The following is a 14,501-nucleotide window of genomic DNA, read 5'->3' on the forward strand; positions in this document are numbered from 1 at the left end:
CGAATACTTTCGCAAGGCACTGTATCTCTTGCAGTAGCTGACAGCTAGCTGACATTCATTATGTTGGTATCAGAGACATGGGGGAACTTTAAGGAAATGACTCAGAACACAGAATGACACAGAACACATCAACAACAGCACAGTTCCTGTTTGAGCCATCTCATGATACTTTGTGGTGGTTACAGCACCTACACAAAATAACCCCGTAATGTCAAAGTGGAATTATATATATATATATATATATATATATTACTAATCAATTAAATATGAAAAGCTGAAATGTCTTGAGTCAATAAGTATTCAACCCCTTTCTTATGGTAAGCCTACAAGTTCAGGAATAAGAATGTGCTTAAATCACAGAATACAGTAGGTTGCATGGACTCACTATGTGCAATAATAGTGTTTAATACTTTAGTGGGCTAAATCAGGGTCACAGTGATTATTGGTAGTCTTCAACAAATCTACATTGAAACAAAGTATATACCTCACAGACATGGTTATGGGCTTAAAAAAAAGTAACCTATACCATGTCAGATATAGAGTTGATGTATTACATTTTGATTTTGCATCCCAATATTAGACTTTATATACATCACAGAAGACTGAAATATAACAAAACTGTAGAAACAATGTCATTTGTCTATTTAAAAAAAATATGTATTAATAAAACTATGAATCATATTAATAACATTCCACCCATGAGGCCAATAGGGTGCTTTGGTCATTGACTGCAGCAAAGGGCTACAATGATTTTTGAATGACTACCTAATCTCTGTACCCCACACATACAATTAATTATATGTAAGGTCCCTTAGTTGAACAGTGAATTTCAAACACAGCGCATGCACGCTGACACGGTCGCCAGTTGTACAGTGTTTCCTCCGGCACATTGGTACGGCTGGCTTCCAGGTTAAGCGAGCAGTGTGTCAAGAAACAGTGCGGCTTGGCAGGGTCGTGTACGGGAGTTGCAGCGATGGGACAAGACTGTAACTACCAATTGGGTATCATGAAAAAGGGGTAAAAACGTTATAAATAAAGTTAAGCACAGGCTAAATCCTAGAGGACAGCCTGGTTCAGTCTGCTTTCCAACAGACACTGGGAGACAAATTAACATTTTGTCACGTGTGCTCCCTCTCCGGCCTCTAGGTCACCAGGCTGCTCGTTATGTCGCACACCTGCCACCTTCGTTACGCGCATCTGCGCATCGTCAGACTCATCTGGACTCCATCACGTCCCTATATATCTCACTCCCTTTGGTTCCTTCCCCATGCGTCATTGTTTCGGTTTCTTGTTTTGTATTATGTGCAGTTTATTTTACTAAAACACACACTCCCTGAACTTGGTTCCCGCCTCAGCGCACATTGTTACAGAATGACGCCTCACCTAAGGTAAGCGGGAATGTGGGAAGGACTTCGTGTCCGGGAGCTGCTACAGGCTTGCATGCCTCAGACAGATCACCAGGCTCCCCAGCCTCCGCCGGTTCGTCAGGCTCTCAAGCCTCAGCTGGATCGCCAGGCTCCCCTGCTACAGCCGGCCCGTCGGGCTTTCATGCCTTCACCGGATCACTGGTGAATTGCAGGAAACCGGCTACAGGTTTCCTGCGCCTCAGCAGAGGTGATCGGTCCGCTCCTGATCTCGGGGATCGTCCCTTTGGTCGGAGTCTTGCAGCTGGAAGGGGGTACTGTCACGTGTGCTCCCTCTCCGGCCTCTAGGTCACCAGGCTGCTCGTTATGGCGCACACCTGTCACCATCGTTACGCGCACCTGCGCGTCGTCAGACTCATCTGGACTTTCATCACTTCCCTGAATGTCACTCCCTTTGGTTCCTTCCCCAGGCGTCATTGTTTATGTTTCATGTCTGTGTGCTGTTAATGTTTCTTGTTTAGTATTATGTTCCTTTTATTTTCTTAACACTCACTCCCTGAACTTGCTTCCCGACTCTCAGTGCACATTGTTACACCTTTCAGCATGACAATAACCTAAAACACAAGGCCAAATATACGCTAGAGTTGCTTACCAAGTCAATATATTGAATGTTCCTGAGTTTTGACTTAAATCTACTTGACAGAGCTTGAAGAAATGTCATTTTCATTCAAATATTGTACAGACAAGGGGTGCAAAGCTCTGACTTACCAAGAAATACGCACAGCTGCAATCACTGTCAAAGGGTATTCTAACATGTATTAACTCAGGGGTGTGAATACTTACACTACTGTTCAAAAGTTTGGGGTCACTTAGAAATGTCCTTGTTTTTTAAAGAAAAACAAAAAAAATGTCCATTAAAATAACATCAAATTGATCAGAAATACAGTGGAGACGTTGTTAATTACTATTGTAGCTGGAAACGGCAGATTTTTTTAATGCAATATCTACATAGGCGTACAGAGGCCCATTATCAGCAACCATCACTCCTGTGTTCTAATGGCACGTTGTGTTAGCTAATCCAAGTTTATCATTTTAAAAGGATAATTGATCATTAGAAAACCTGTTTGCAATTATGTTAGCACAGCTGAAAACTGTTGTTCTGGTTAAAGAAGCAATAAAACTGGCCTTCTTTAGACTAGTTGAGTATCTGGAGCATCAGCATTTGTGGGTTTGATTACAGGCTCAAAATGGCCAGAAACAAATAACTTTCTTCTGACACTCATCAGTCTATTCTTGTTCTGAAAAATGAAGGCTATTCCATGCGAGAAATTGCCAAGAAACTGAAGATCTCGTACAACACTGTGTACTACTCCCTTCACACAACAGTGCAAACTGGTTCTAACCAGAATAGAAAGAGGAGTGGGAGGCCCCGGTGCACAACTGAGCAAGAGAACAAGTACATTAGACTCCTCACAAGTCCTCAACTGGCAGCTTCATTAAATAGAACCCGCAAAACACCAGTCTCAATATCAACAGTGAAGAGGTGACCCCGGGATGGCCTTCTAGGCAGAGATCCTCTGTCCAGGGTCTGTGTTCTTTTGCCCATCTTAATCTTTTATTTTTATTGGCCAGTCTGAGATAGGGCTTTTTCTTTGCAACTCTGCCTAGAAGGCCAGGAATTTTAATTAGGAATTTTCTATTACGCTATCTTTACTTTTACAGAATTATGACGATTGGATACCTTTTCCACCACTGGTTAGAGGTAATAATACAGACAACAACGATAACACATCATCTTCAATCAGGCCGACTGTTCTCCTCTGTCTTCAAGGCTTCACTATTCGACCCGTTTGATCTGCATGTGGTCTTCTCCATTTCTCAAAAGCCCCCTTCATTCCTTGAATGTGGAACGTATCTGTCAATGACTAAAAATAAACTGCCCTTTTTGATGTAGGTGTGGCATACAGCAGTGGTGGAAAAAGTAGCAGTTGTCAGACTTAAGTTAAAGTATAGATACCTTAATAGAAAGTTCCTCAATTAAAAGTGAAAGTCACCCAGTAAAAAAGTACTTGAGTAAAAGTCTAAAACTATTTGGTTCTGAATATATACTTAAGTATCAAAAGTAAATGTAATTGCTCAAATATACTTAAACATCAAAAGTCAAAGTATAAGTATAAATCATTTCAAATTCATTATATTACGCAAAACAGGTGGCACCATTTTCTTGTTTTGAAAATGTAATGATAGCCAGAGGCGGATGACCACGTGTTCTTTTGATAAGTGCGAGAATTGGACAATTTTTCTATTCTGCTAAGCGTTCAAAATGTAACGAGTACTTTTGGGTGTCAGGGAAAATTAATGGAGAAAAAAGTACATTATTTTCTTTAGGAATGTAGTGAAGTAAGAGTGAAAGTTGTCAAAAATATAAATAGTTAAGTACCCCAAAAACCTACTTAAGTAGTACTTTAAAGAATTTGTACTTAAGTACTTTACACCACTGCCTACACCCTAGTAATAGCCTAAATATGACATACACTAACTATGCTATTCTGGGGTGCCCAGGTAGCCCAGCAGTTAAGAGTGTGGGGCCAGTAACTGAATGGTCTCTGGTTTGAATCCCGAGTCGGCAAGATGGAAAAATCTGGTCTTCTGCCCTTGAGCAAGGCAGTTAAACAACAACTACGCCGATGACATGGGATAAGGCAGCCCCTTGCACCTCTCTGATTCAAAGGGGTTGGGTAAAATGCGGAAGACACATTTGGGTTGAATGCATTCAGTTGTGCAGCTGACTACGTTTCCCCTTTCCTTATTCAGTTATATACTGAGGAAATCCTTACTTTAGGTGTTTTCTCCTTCAATGAGTGTTTACCGTAGCACCACTGTCTTGATTTTGGGGTTTTGGCAGCTCACAACAGAACAAGGAGAGGAAAAGGAACATTTCCTTAGAATGGGAACCCTTGTTTCAGTTCTGCTTCTGTTTTTTTAAGGGAACGACTGCTTCTAAAATGGGGATATGAGGATGTGCTAGATGCAAAGCTATGGAACAGATAGTTCTGTTTTGGTTCTGTGATGGTAAGAGAAGGCAGGGAGGAAGGCCCTACTGCCAAGCAGAAAGCAGCTCTCCACGATCAACTCAACCATGAAGGGTTTAACTCGACTGGGACTGAGAGTGAAGCTTGAAAGCCTCAATCCCTGATGTCTGCCTGACAGTAAAAAACATTGAAGAAATCCCCATCTCTGTCAGGAGAGCTTGTCTCAGTAGGAGATGGAAGTGTAACTAACTGGTTGGATTAGTTTAGAAAAATGTGTTATTTATTTTTGTGCAGCATAACATTTAATCAACTCTACACATAAACCTAATCCAATTATGAATGAATTTGCCCCTCTGCCCACTAAATGGCAGAAAGGTGAGCCTCACTTGAATCCTGCCCTAGATTTAAGGTGCTTTTGAGCGATATCAGAATGAAAGTTGAGGCTAAAAACACAATAAGTTTTGTAGATGAAACAGGGTGAAACTAAGAGGGACTTTTCGATCTAGTGGAAGAGTGCAAAAGGTATCTTTAGGAAAGAAAAGAGAACAGAGTAAAGTTCAGTTGGAAATTCGATCTTGTGAACTCAATTACACGTATTTAGGGGGTCCCTTTGAGTCGGCATTATGTCAGTGGGTTTGTTTGTTAGTCCTAAATGTCAAGTTTCCATCCCCCACATCTGTGGATGAAACTGTTCCTCCAGACTATGTACACAAACACTGACTGAACAGAGCCCCTGACATAGCCCCACTGTGGTTACTGGTGAATAGGTGGAGGGTAAAAACAAATAGTGCACTATGCACATCTGCTTGTCAGCCTCAGTCTAAACCGACAAAAACAGAAAGTATAGCGACATCGGTCTCGTCTCTGCAGCTCTGAATCCCGTTTACTTAATGTGGTCTGTCGAGAGAAAGTAGAGCAACCTCAGACAAGGTCTCCCACGTGTCGATGGAAGCTGTGAAACCTTAAAGTGCAGTCAGTTCAGCAAAGCTAAACCCACACACACACACATATATATATATATATACATATATGTATATATATATATATATATGTATATATATATAAACAAGCACAGCTAAATACAGGCCTTTAGCAGACCATGGACCATATACTGTAGACAGAGAGACGTTGTGGAATATAAACCATTTCTATCTCCATCAACTCCCACATATTTACCACATATTTGTTTGTTGACACACAAACATTTGTTGACTCATGTCTGACAGGTTTGTGGGTGTGTGGTGTTGAAGGAACTGATGTTTGAAACTGGATATGCTTTTCGTGTACCTTTTCAGCCCTCTGACTAACTGGGAATTTACAAATTCAACGTTTTCATTCTTAAACACCCCCTTCTCAAGTTTTTAAGAAATCCCAAATGTGTGTGGCATGTCATTGTAAAACCCCTATATGCTACCCACTGGACATAGGTGTAAGTTATGGCAATTGTATTTGCTTATAAAATGATGATATTTGCATTAAAGAAAAAAGTACAGATGAAAGAAACCATGGAAACCATTACAATTGATCCACTAATTGGTAACAGGTGGCAAAAACAACAAATGCAAGAGAGAGAGCCGGCAGTGACAGCTTTGCTCCTAAAGACAGCTTCGACACCTGGTATTTGTAAACAGTAGCCAAGTCATATCGATGAACAACTTTAGTCATTTGAATTCATACTTTATTAGGCTATAATTATGCAACCACCTCCCACAAAGTTGACGTAACGATGTGGCCACTCTGTGACGCGTGTTGTTGATACGGAGCTGTGCGGTAGCGGCGGTAGAGAGTGGGTTGCGTTAAATTACATTGTTGTTCGATGAGGAGGCAGGCAGCATACATATTGGATAGTAGGTTGTAAATAGCCTAATGGATATAACGTGCTTGTGGGCACATTAATTAGCGTCTAACCATCGCTCATTCTGAAATATCTGGCGACCGATGAACGAGGACTCGTCCGCGGCATCGATATCCACCTGACAGCGGTTACAACACAGATAATAAACAACAAAGACCGAACCGAAGTGTCGCTCTCAGATCCATCCCTACAGACATCTGTCAGATTCGGTTGTTTTAATGCGATACCCGTTTTATTGTGCCACCTAGTAATTGAGATCCACTGAGTGTATTGCACACCATTTTTGCATGATGTTTGGAGAGCGTATTTTATTTTTGCGTGTTTTTAGCGAATAAATAGTGTCTTTATGCTGTCATAGTTCTATACCTACACTGCAACCAAGTTGTCGTTGTCCAATTGTACGCGTTATTCGGTGGACCTGCATCGAGTCTCGGCCACTGGATAGACCGAATCAGCATTCCAGTTCATTTGACAGGCACCGCCTGAATCAGCTGGATTTGATGTGCTTTTAGAATCAACTGGACGAAGATGTGGGTGCACCCTGAAGAGGTGTTGCAGGCGGGTGCGTTGTGGATAACCGAGCGAGCAAATCCCTATTTCATCCTCCAGAAACGCAAGGGCCACGGGGACGGCAGAGGAGGACTAGCGGGTGAGATACATATAACTGTCTCTGCTCTGCGTCTCTCTCGTCTCCAAATCATGGATTATTGTAGCCAAGCATAGCTCAACTCCACGAATGTTCCATCGTCGAGTTCAGATATACGTGGCTAGGATTATTTAACGCTATTACAGCTGGTGTGCAAGCAGTGCCAAGACAAATGATTGTCCCCTGGCCGGGTCTCTCGCTTGGTTTGGGAGATTATTCATGCTTAGTGATGGAGAGAAGATTGCATGCGTAGGGAGGGATTGGGGTCAGGTCACTCGGTATCAAAGGGGTGACAATGGCATGAAGGGATGTATACCTGTATGAATGAATAGACACGTGACCCTAATAGCCTCTACTACTATATTTTATTTATTTAACTAGGCATGTCAGTTAATAACAAATTCTTATTTTACAATGATGGCCAAACCCTCCCATAACCCGGATGACGCCAAGGGTGCCGCCCTATGGGACTCCCGATCACAGACGGTTGTGATACACCCCGGGATCAAACCGGGGTCTGTAGTGACACCGCTAGCATTGAGATGCAGTGCCTTAGGCTGCTGTGCCACTCGAGAGCTACTATAACTAGACAAATGCAGGTGTCATTTTATCTGAATGAGGTTTTAAGCTCAGAATAGTCATAGGGCCATTGTTGTACGTTTATGGACCTCCTCCCATAGAACTACATACACTGGAGCTAGTGGGCATTCAGCAGCTAATGTACCCTATTGATCAGCATCCCAAGATCTGGGCTATTTATGTAGGCCTTGTACTTTAGGTGATCCTGGAAAATTGTAACTAATATTGTTACAAAGAGTAAGCCTTCTATATACCCTTTAAACCATTAACAAAACAAGGAAAGAAATGCATAGATTTGTTAAATAGATAATCATTGACTGTGTTTAGTTCACTCTTATTGTAATCTTATTAGGCTACTAGCTAGCTAACATAAGTCTGGACACATCTCCCCTGACAGGGAAGACAAATTCCAGCACTTGGGACCGTTAAAAAGCTCCAATAAATGGAAATGAACCTGTGATTGATTAGAGCCCAGCACGCCCAGGGAATGTTAAAATGGCTGATGTGTCATTCCCCGTACTGAATTTTGAATGCCACCGAGACAACCCATACACAAGGAGACACGCAGAGCAAAGGCACACTCGTTCTTCCCGGCAGGAGTAGTACATGCTGAATCATCTCTCCCTCTCCTTTCTCTACTCATCTCCTCCTCTTCTACTTCACTCACTCCATCCAAATTAGTCCACAGTCACTAGGAGGACTGCTACATCAGGGAGGAGCAATCATTTTAGGACCATAGGTGGTGGCGACTGTGTCTGCATCTGAAATGGTGCACTATTTCCTATGTAGTGCACTATTTCCTATGCAGTGCACTACTTTTGACCGGGGAACTGGTCAAATGTAGTGCATTATGTAGGGCATAGGGTGCCATCCCAATCAGGCTGACCTGGATTCAGTCTGTCTGTTGAATTCATCGCAACTGAGAATCCAAAAATATGAAAATGGGTTACGAATGATGCTACCTTGTTAAAAAAAGGATAGAACATGATCAGTTGAAAAGTCAGTCGGGTTCATTTTAGGTACAGTAGATTCAGTCCAAGTCTTTGACTCTGGATGGATATCTGGATGGATATATCTATAGCCCTCTCTATGCAGTATCTATGTAGCCCTGCTTTGACTAGACTGGCCGTCGCAGTCATGGTGGGTCAAAGAGAGTTGAACTGTGTGCTGCTGTCCTCAGTGCCAGTCAGTCACTCCCTCTTCAGTGCCAGCCAGCCAGTAATGAATATGACAAGGGGAGACAAAATGGCCTAGAAGTATCTCACTTCATTGGTCAGCAACAAGATATTTCGCTGACATTTTACTGAAGGACGGAGATATTATTTTTTCCTGCATGCCAGCAGGAAAGTTAGCCCCCGAACCAACGCTCTGCCTCTCCCTATTGTCTCGGGATAGCGACACAAAGCGTCGTGGTGGTGATATGTGATGATGTCATTGTTATGTGTGGTGTGCCAGTTGGCCTGCTGAGGAGAAGAGAGAGCCTGGGCACAATGACTGGCACTGCCCAGTAAACACCCCTTTTCAGCGGGCAGAGAAAGCCAAGCGAGCACCTGGTCCTCCTGGGGCATATGGAAGGGCACCAGGGCCAACGCTTTTTGATTTAAGCCATATTTATGAGGCTACTTGATATGAGGAAAAGTCAACATTAGCACTTTTTTTTATTTAATTGATTTATAGAGACTGAGAAACAGAAAATATAGTACAGTTTCATTATAGATGACTAGTTCCCCTAAAATCAATCTTAAGTCCTAAGATTTGAAAAATGTCAAGCTTCAATTGCGAAATGTTGACGATGGTAATTTGGTAGGTGCTTATATTTCCCACTTGGACAATTGTGTATTAATACGCATGTGAATTGGAAATGTTTGTTTTTGCATATCCCCACTCTCCTTGAGACCGCCTCGGAGAGTGGTGTCTCTGCCAGGGTCTGCCATTATCTACGGCGACACTGGAGCAATTTGGGCTAAATGCTTTGCTCAAGGGCACATGGGCAGATTGTTCACCTTGTCGGTTAGGGAGTTAGAACTAGCGACCTTTCGGGTGCTGGCCCAATGCTCTAACTGCTAGGCTACCTTCCACCCCAAATGTTGGATTGGAGTTTATTCACCATATTTCACTGCAAAAATGACACTATCCAAGGGACAATAAGCTAACCTATATTACCTAACATTTCACAATAGTGTGACATTTTGGAGTTGTTATGACCTGAAACTCTACTAGGCCTACATGTGTTGGGTGACTAACATCACGTACACATGATGACATCGCCCTCAATAGACACTTGGACTAGACTTCTAACCATCGACCTCTTTGACCATCGAACTTTACCCACACTATCATCTGCTGCTTTACGTCACCTATCTATCTTATCTGGTGACCTCTGACCTGGAGGTACACATTGAGGCTTGGGAAAGAAGAAAAGGAATAACACTACAGCTGTGTTACAGGGGGTTAGGTTAGAGAAACATGACTTAAAATAACATGTATGGTGTTACTTCGTATCAGGTTCTTGTTATTTGAAACAATATTGATTCTCAGCCAGTGGGGTGATTAGGTGCTGTGTCAGTACTTGGTAGAATATAGACCAGTGTTTCCGCTGTAGTCATTTAGCTGTGGTGCTGCTCCACAGTAAAATCATTACTGCCACGTCCCAAAAAATATGGAACATGAGAAAATATTTCTGTCAATGCTAGAACAGTCCACATGTACTTTTCCTCTGCAAACAAACAAGTCATGAATATAAAAATCGGGTAACCCCATAATATAATTGTTCGTCTTTTATAGTCGGCTTGTTTTTGTGTGTTCTATTCTATTCTTGTGGCACATTCAAGTTACAAGTGCCATAAGGAGGGAAACATGCATTCTGACAAGCAGTCGATGCATGTGTATTTCTCAACTACTAAATATGCACGAACTGCACCAGGCAGTTTTTAGTGCATGGGGGATATTTGGGATAAATGTAACACTGGTCAATTGTAGGATAGCTTTGAGGTAAAACACCACCCTACCTCAAGTACAGGCAGGGGGTGTGTTACCCTGGGTTACCCTAACAGGTAGCTAGCTCTACATTATATTCACTGTGTTTATGCATAATAACTAGTTAAAATAATTGGCGAATGATTAGCCAAATAGGGTAACCACAGACAGGCTGAAGCATGGGACTAGCCATTTATTTATTTATTTGCTCTTCTCTGCATCAGTTGGGCTACAGGTGATAATGCTTATTGCTAATAGCATACCTGATAATATGGACCATGCATAGACTATATGCATTGTCCAATATGTCAAAATATTTTTTTCAAAATAATTTTACATGTGTTATTGTGCTAATTGCTGGATGTGGAAGTTATATTTTAGATGGTGTCAGGATAATTGTATTTTTGTTCATTTTTGGAGTAGAAAGACCGTTTTTAATAAGTCACCAGTACTGAGCTTCTCAGTCCTCCATAAAAAAATATCTGGCAGGGAACCCAGACCCCCAAATCAAGGGTGGGACCCTTCCTTCAATCCCCATCGGAACTTCCCCTCCACTGCTATACATTTTTCCAGATGAAACACTGAAATAGACCCAACAGAAAGCAGGATGGAGACCGATGAAAAGGAGAGGAAAACCGATTGCTTTTGCTCAAAGATGTTTTTTTTCCCACTCTTGAGTGGAAAGTAGGAACTAGCTGTCTCAACTGAACAGAGAATTGAGCTTTGCTAAGTAACAATAGGCAGCCCAGCTTCTGACCTTGTTTCCTGGCTTCTCCAATCTATAAAAAGTCCAAAACATCACATGATGCTGGTCTGTTCTCCAGTCTACTGTATGTACACTCAGACTCGTTTCTTTCCATCCCCACCCACAACAAAGGAAGCATTTCTCATCATTGGAGCTTAGTTTCTGTACATCTTGTTTTTCTTTGGTCGTGTGTGTTAGTTGCGCGTGGGGTGGTGAAAGTACATTCAAATGTATAGGAACATATAGTCACAGACAATTGTGTGGTTTCCCAAAGTTCATGTTATGGATTAAAGGGTCAACACTAGGCTATAGGTCTGGGGTCCGCCTTCTCTTCACCATTACAAAACACCACAGTACAGTAGCTCATATCAACTATTGTTATTATAGCATGGTGGAGGATCATGTGTTCTGAGGGGGAAAGCAGGAAAAGTAGCCCTCTGATCAAAACAAATAATATTGTCACGATGATGTAGGGTGCACTAATTCCTTCTTCATAAAATACCGTGCATACTAATCCTCTCCATTGCTGTTGATATCTTAACTGTGCAACTTATTTGGAGTGAGAGGTTTGAGCTGTAGGTTGCATGCAGTCGCAGAAGTCACAGGATGTTGTGGGTCTCACTCGTCAGTGGTCTCTTTTGTTGTGCTTGACACCTGTGCTTCCTGTGTTAACCCCTAACACACATCCCTGCAACACCGCTGGGTTCAGGTCATGCCCTGCCTATCCAACTGAGTGGTGCTTCACAGGTATTTGTTCAGTGTTCTGCAACTCCATGTCTTGAGGTAACCCACATGGTTGCACATTTTGTTCCAGCCCAACTAGTCAACTCATGTTCTTAGTTGAATGTGGTGTCAGTGCTGGGCTAGACCAAAAATGTGCAACCCTGGGGGTGCAGAACTGGACTTAACACTGTTCAACAGGAACAACCGATTGAAGTTTGAAACTGAAAATGTCATTTTATGCCCACAACATGTTTGCCAGAAAGGCCCAGATCCTGTATCCTTGCATTAGCCAGCCCCAAAGTAACAACAACTGCTTTGGTGTCTGTGCTAACCCTTTGAAATGGAGGCTAACATACAAACCTTTTGCATATCGGCCAAGCTGTTCTGTTCTCTCCCATCTAGTTTATTTTCTGTTTCTGTGATTTCGTACTGTACCTCTTTTTGTTCTGCGTTGTCATTGCAGTTAACACTTAAAACAAATAAATATAACTGTACAGTAACCTTATCAATGGTGACTAATGTGAAGATACAGTTGAAAGTTTGTCTGTTGGGTTTTGTTCACGGTGAGTGCAACTACAGGTATAGGCCTAGTTCAGATGGGAAATCTCAAGCCCTTACACCTGTCAGAACCGACGGCCATATTGTTTACGACCATCCAGTGTGAAACCTGAATTGCCCTAACTGCCTCTTAAAGGCCCACTCTGATATTTACAGCCATTTTTTATCATATTCAATTAATATGTTAATGATATATTAATTATCTATTTGCCTTTAATCATTATTTAAGCACTTCTCATTGAATTCGTCCTAACCTTTTATTGTGCCCTGCAGAGAATTAAAAGAGAGAGAACAGGAGGGAGAGAGAAATGGAGCCCCAGAGATGTAATTGTGTTAAGATGTCTTCATTAGAAAAGCTAGTGGAGATGAGTGGTGTCCCAGAAGTCCTCCAGCAGACATTATATATGGAGGGAAGAATAGATGAGTGGTGTCCCAGAAGTCCTCCAGCAGACATTATGTATGGAGGGAAGAATAGATGAGTGGTGTCCCAGAAGTCCTCCAGCAGACATTATGTATGGAGGGAAGAATAAATGAGTGGTGTCCCAGAAGTCCTCCAGCAGACATTATGTATGGAGGGAAGAATAAATGAGTGGTGTCCCAGAAGTCCTCCAGCAGACATTATGTATGGAGGGAAGAATAAATGAGTGGTGTCCCAGAAGTCCTCCAGCAGACATTATGTATGGAGGGAAGAATAAATGAGTGGTGTCCCAGAAGTCCTCCAGCAGACATTATGTATGGAGGGAAGAATAAATGAGTGGTGTCCCAGAAGTCCTCCAGCAGACATTATGTATGGAGGGAAGAATAAATGAGTGGTGTCCCAGAAGTCCTCCAGCAGACATTATGTATGGAGGGAAGAATAAATGAGTGGTGTCCCAGAAGTCCTCCAGCAGACATTATGTATGGAGGGAAGAATAGATGAGTGGTGTCCCAGAAGTCCTCCAGCAGACATTATGTATGGAGGGAAGAATAAATGAGTGGTGTCCCAGAAGTCCTCCAGCAGACATTATGTATGGAGGGAAGAATAAATGAGTGGTGTCCCAGAAGTCCTCCAGCAGACATTATGTATGGAGGGAAGAATAGATGAGTGGTGTCCCAGAAGTCCTCCAGCAGACATTATGTATGGAGGGAAGAATAAATGAGTGGTGTCCCAGAAGTCCTCCAGCAGACATTATGTATGGAGGGAAGAATAGATGAGTGGTGTCCCAGAAGTCCTCCAGCAGACATTATGTATGGAGTGAAGAATATCATCCAGACTGGCTGTTTTGGTTTCTCTTGCACCCTTTCTGCATGTCTGTCTCTGTCCCCCTCTCTCCCCACATCGCTCTTTTCGTCTATCTCGGTCTGTGTGACTGGCAAGAAGCTGTCGTGGCAATGGTAAAATTCCCGCACCGGGAATAAAGTTTCAGGGCGACTGTGGAATATGGCAGCCAAAAAGCTTCTTTCTATCAAAGGTTGAGTTTGGAAAAGGAGTGTCATTTCCACTCAAACTTTGATGACATGTTAGACCCCAAGGCATAAAAAACGAGACTTATCACTATTCACAACAAAAGGCCTTTAGCAAGACTAGTGTATTCATCACTTCAGATGTTTTTCCTCCACTCTTTCTTTTTTTTGAATTGTGGTACCAGTTTCTTCTGATTTTATGATCTTGTGGTTTACAATAGACAGTAGCTACACTAGTCATGTATTATTACTGTATCAGAGATAAGAAGTATTAGGGTAATAAAACAACTCTTTAAAAGAGACGGGAGTTATTGGCTTCTTTCAGCTGTCATGAGTCCATAATCTGTCCATCTATCTCTCCACTTCCCTCATTCATTAGATTATAGGGGATTCATCCCCTGGTCATTAGATTATAGGGGATTCGTCCTTTTTATTCCAGGTGACTTTACTCTCACCTTCTTCTCTCCGCATCGATCTGTCACATGGGAAATCTGAGCTCTGTGCCATCTGCCCATCCACCCCACTTCTCCATACAAGAACATTGATACCAGATTCACACATTAGTGCCAACCTGAACCGT

General features: G+C 42.3%; 1 protein-coding gene across 1 annotated transcript in view; it reads left to right on the forward strand.

Annotated features, from left to right (window-relative positions):
- Positions 1 to 5,787: 5,787 nt before the first annotated feature.
- LOC110498427 (TBC1 domain family member 9) overlaps positions 5,788 to 14,501 on the forward strand; it is a 31,955-nt gene continuing 23,241 nt past the window's right edge. Inside the window, exon 1 of the mRNA XM_021575043.3 lies at positions 5,788 to 6,900. Within this exon, the coding sequence (XP_021430718.2) occupies positions 6,780 to 6,900 (121 nt within the window). The 5' untranslated portion in view covers positions 5,788 to 6,779. The remainder of the gene's footprint in view (positions 6,901 to 14,501) is intronic.

This window comes from Oncorhynchus mykiss, chromosome 10 (assembly GCF_057628025.1).
Source record: "Oncorhynchus mykiss isolate SJ-2025 chromosome 10, ASM5762802v1, whole genome shotgun sequence".
NCBI lineage: Eukaryota > Metazoa > Chordata > Actinopteri > Salmoniformes > Salmonidae > Oncorhynchus > Oncorhynchus mykiss.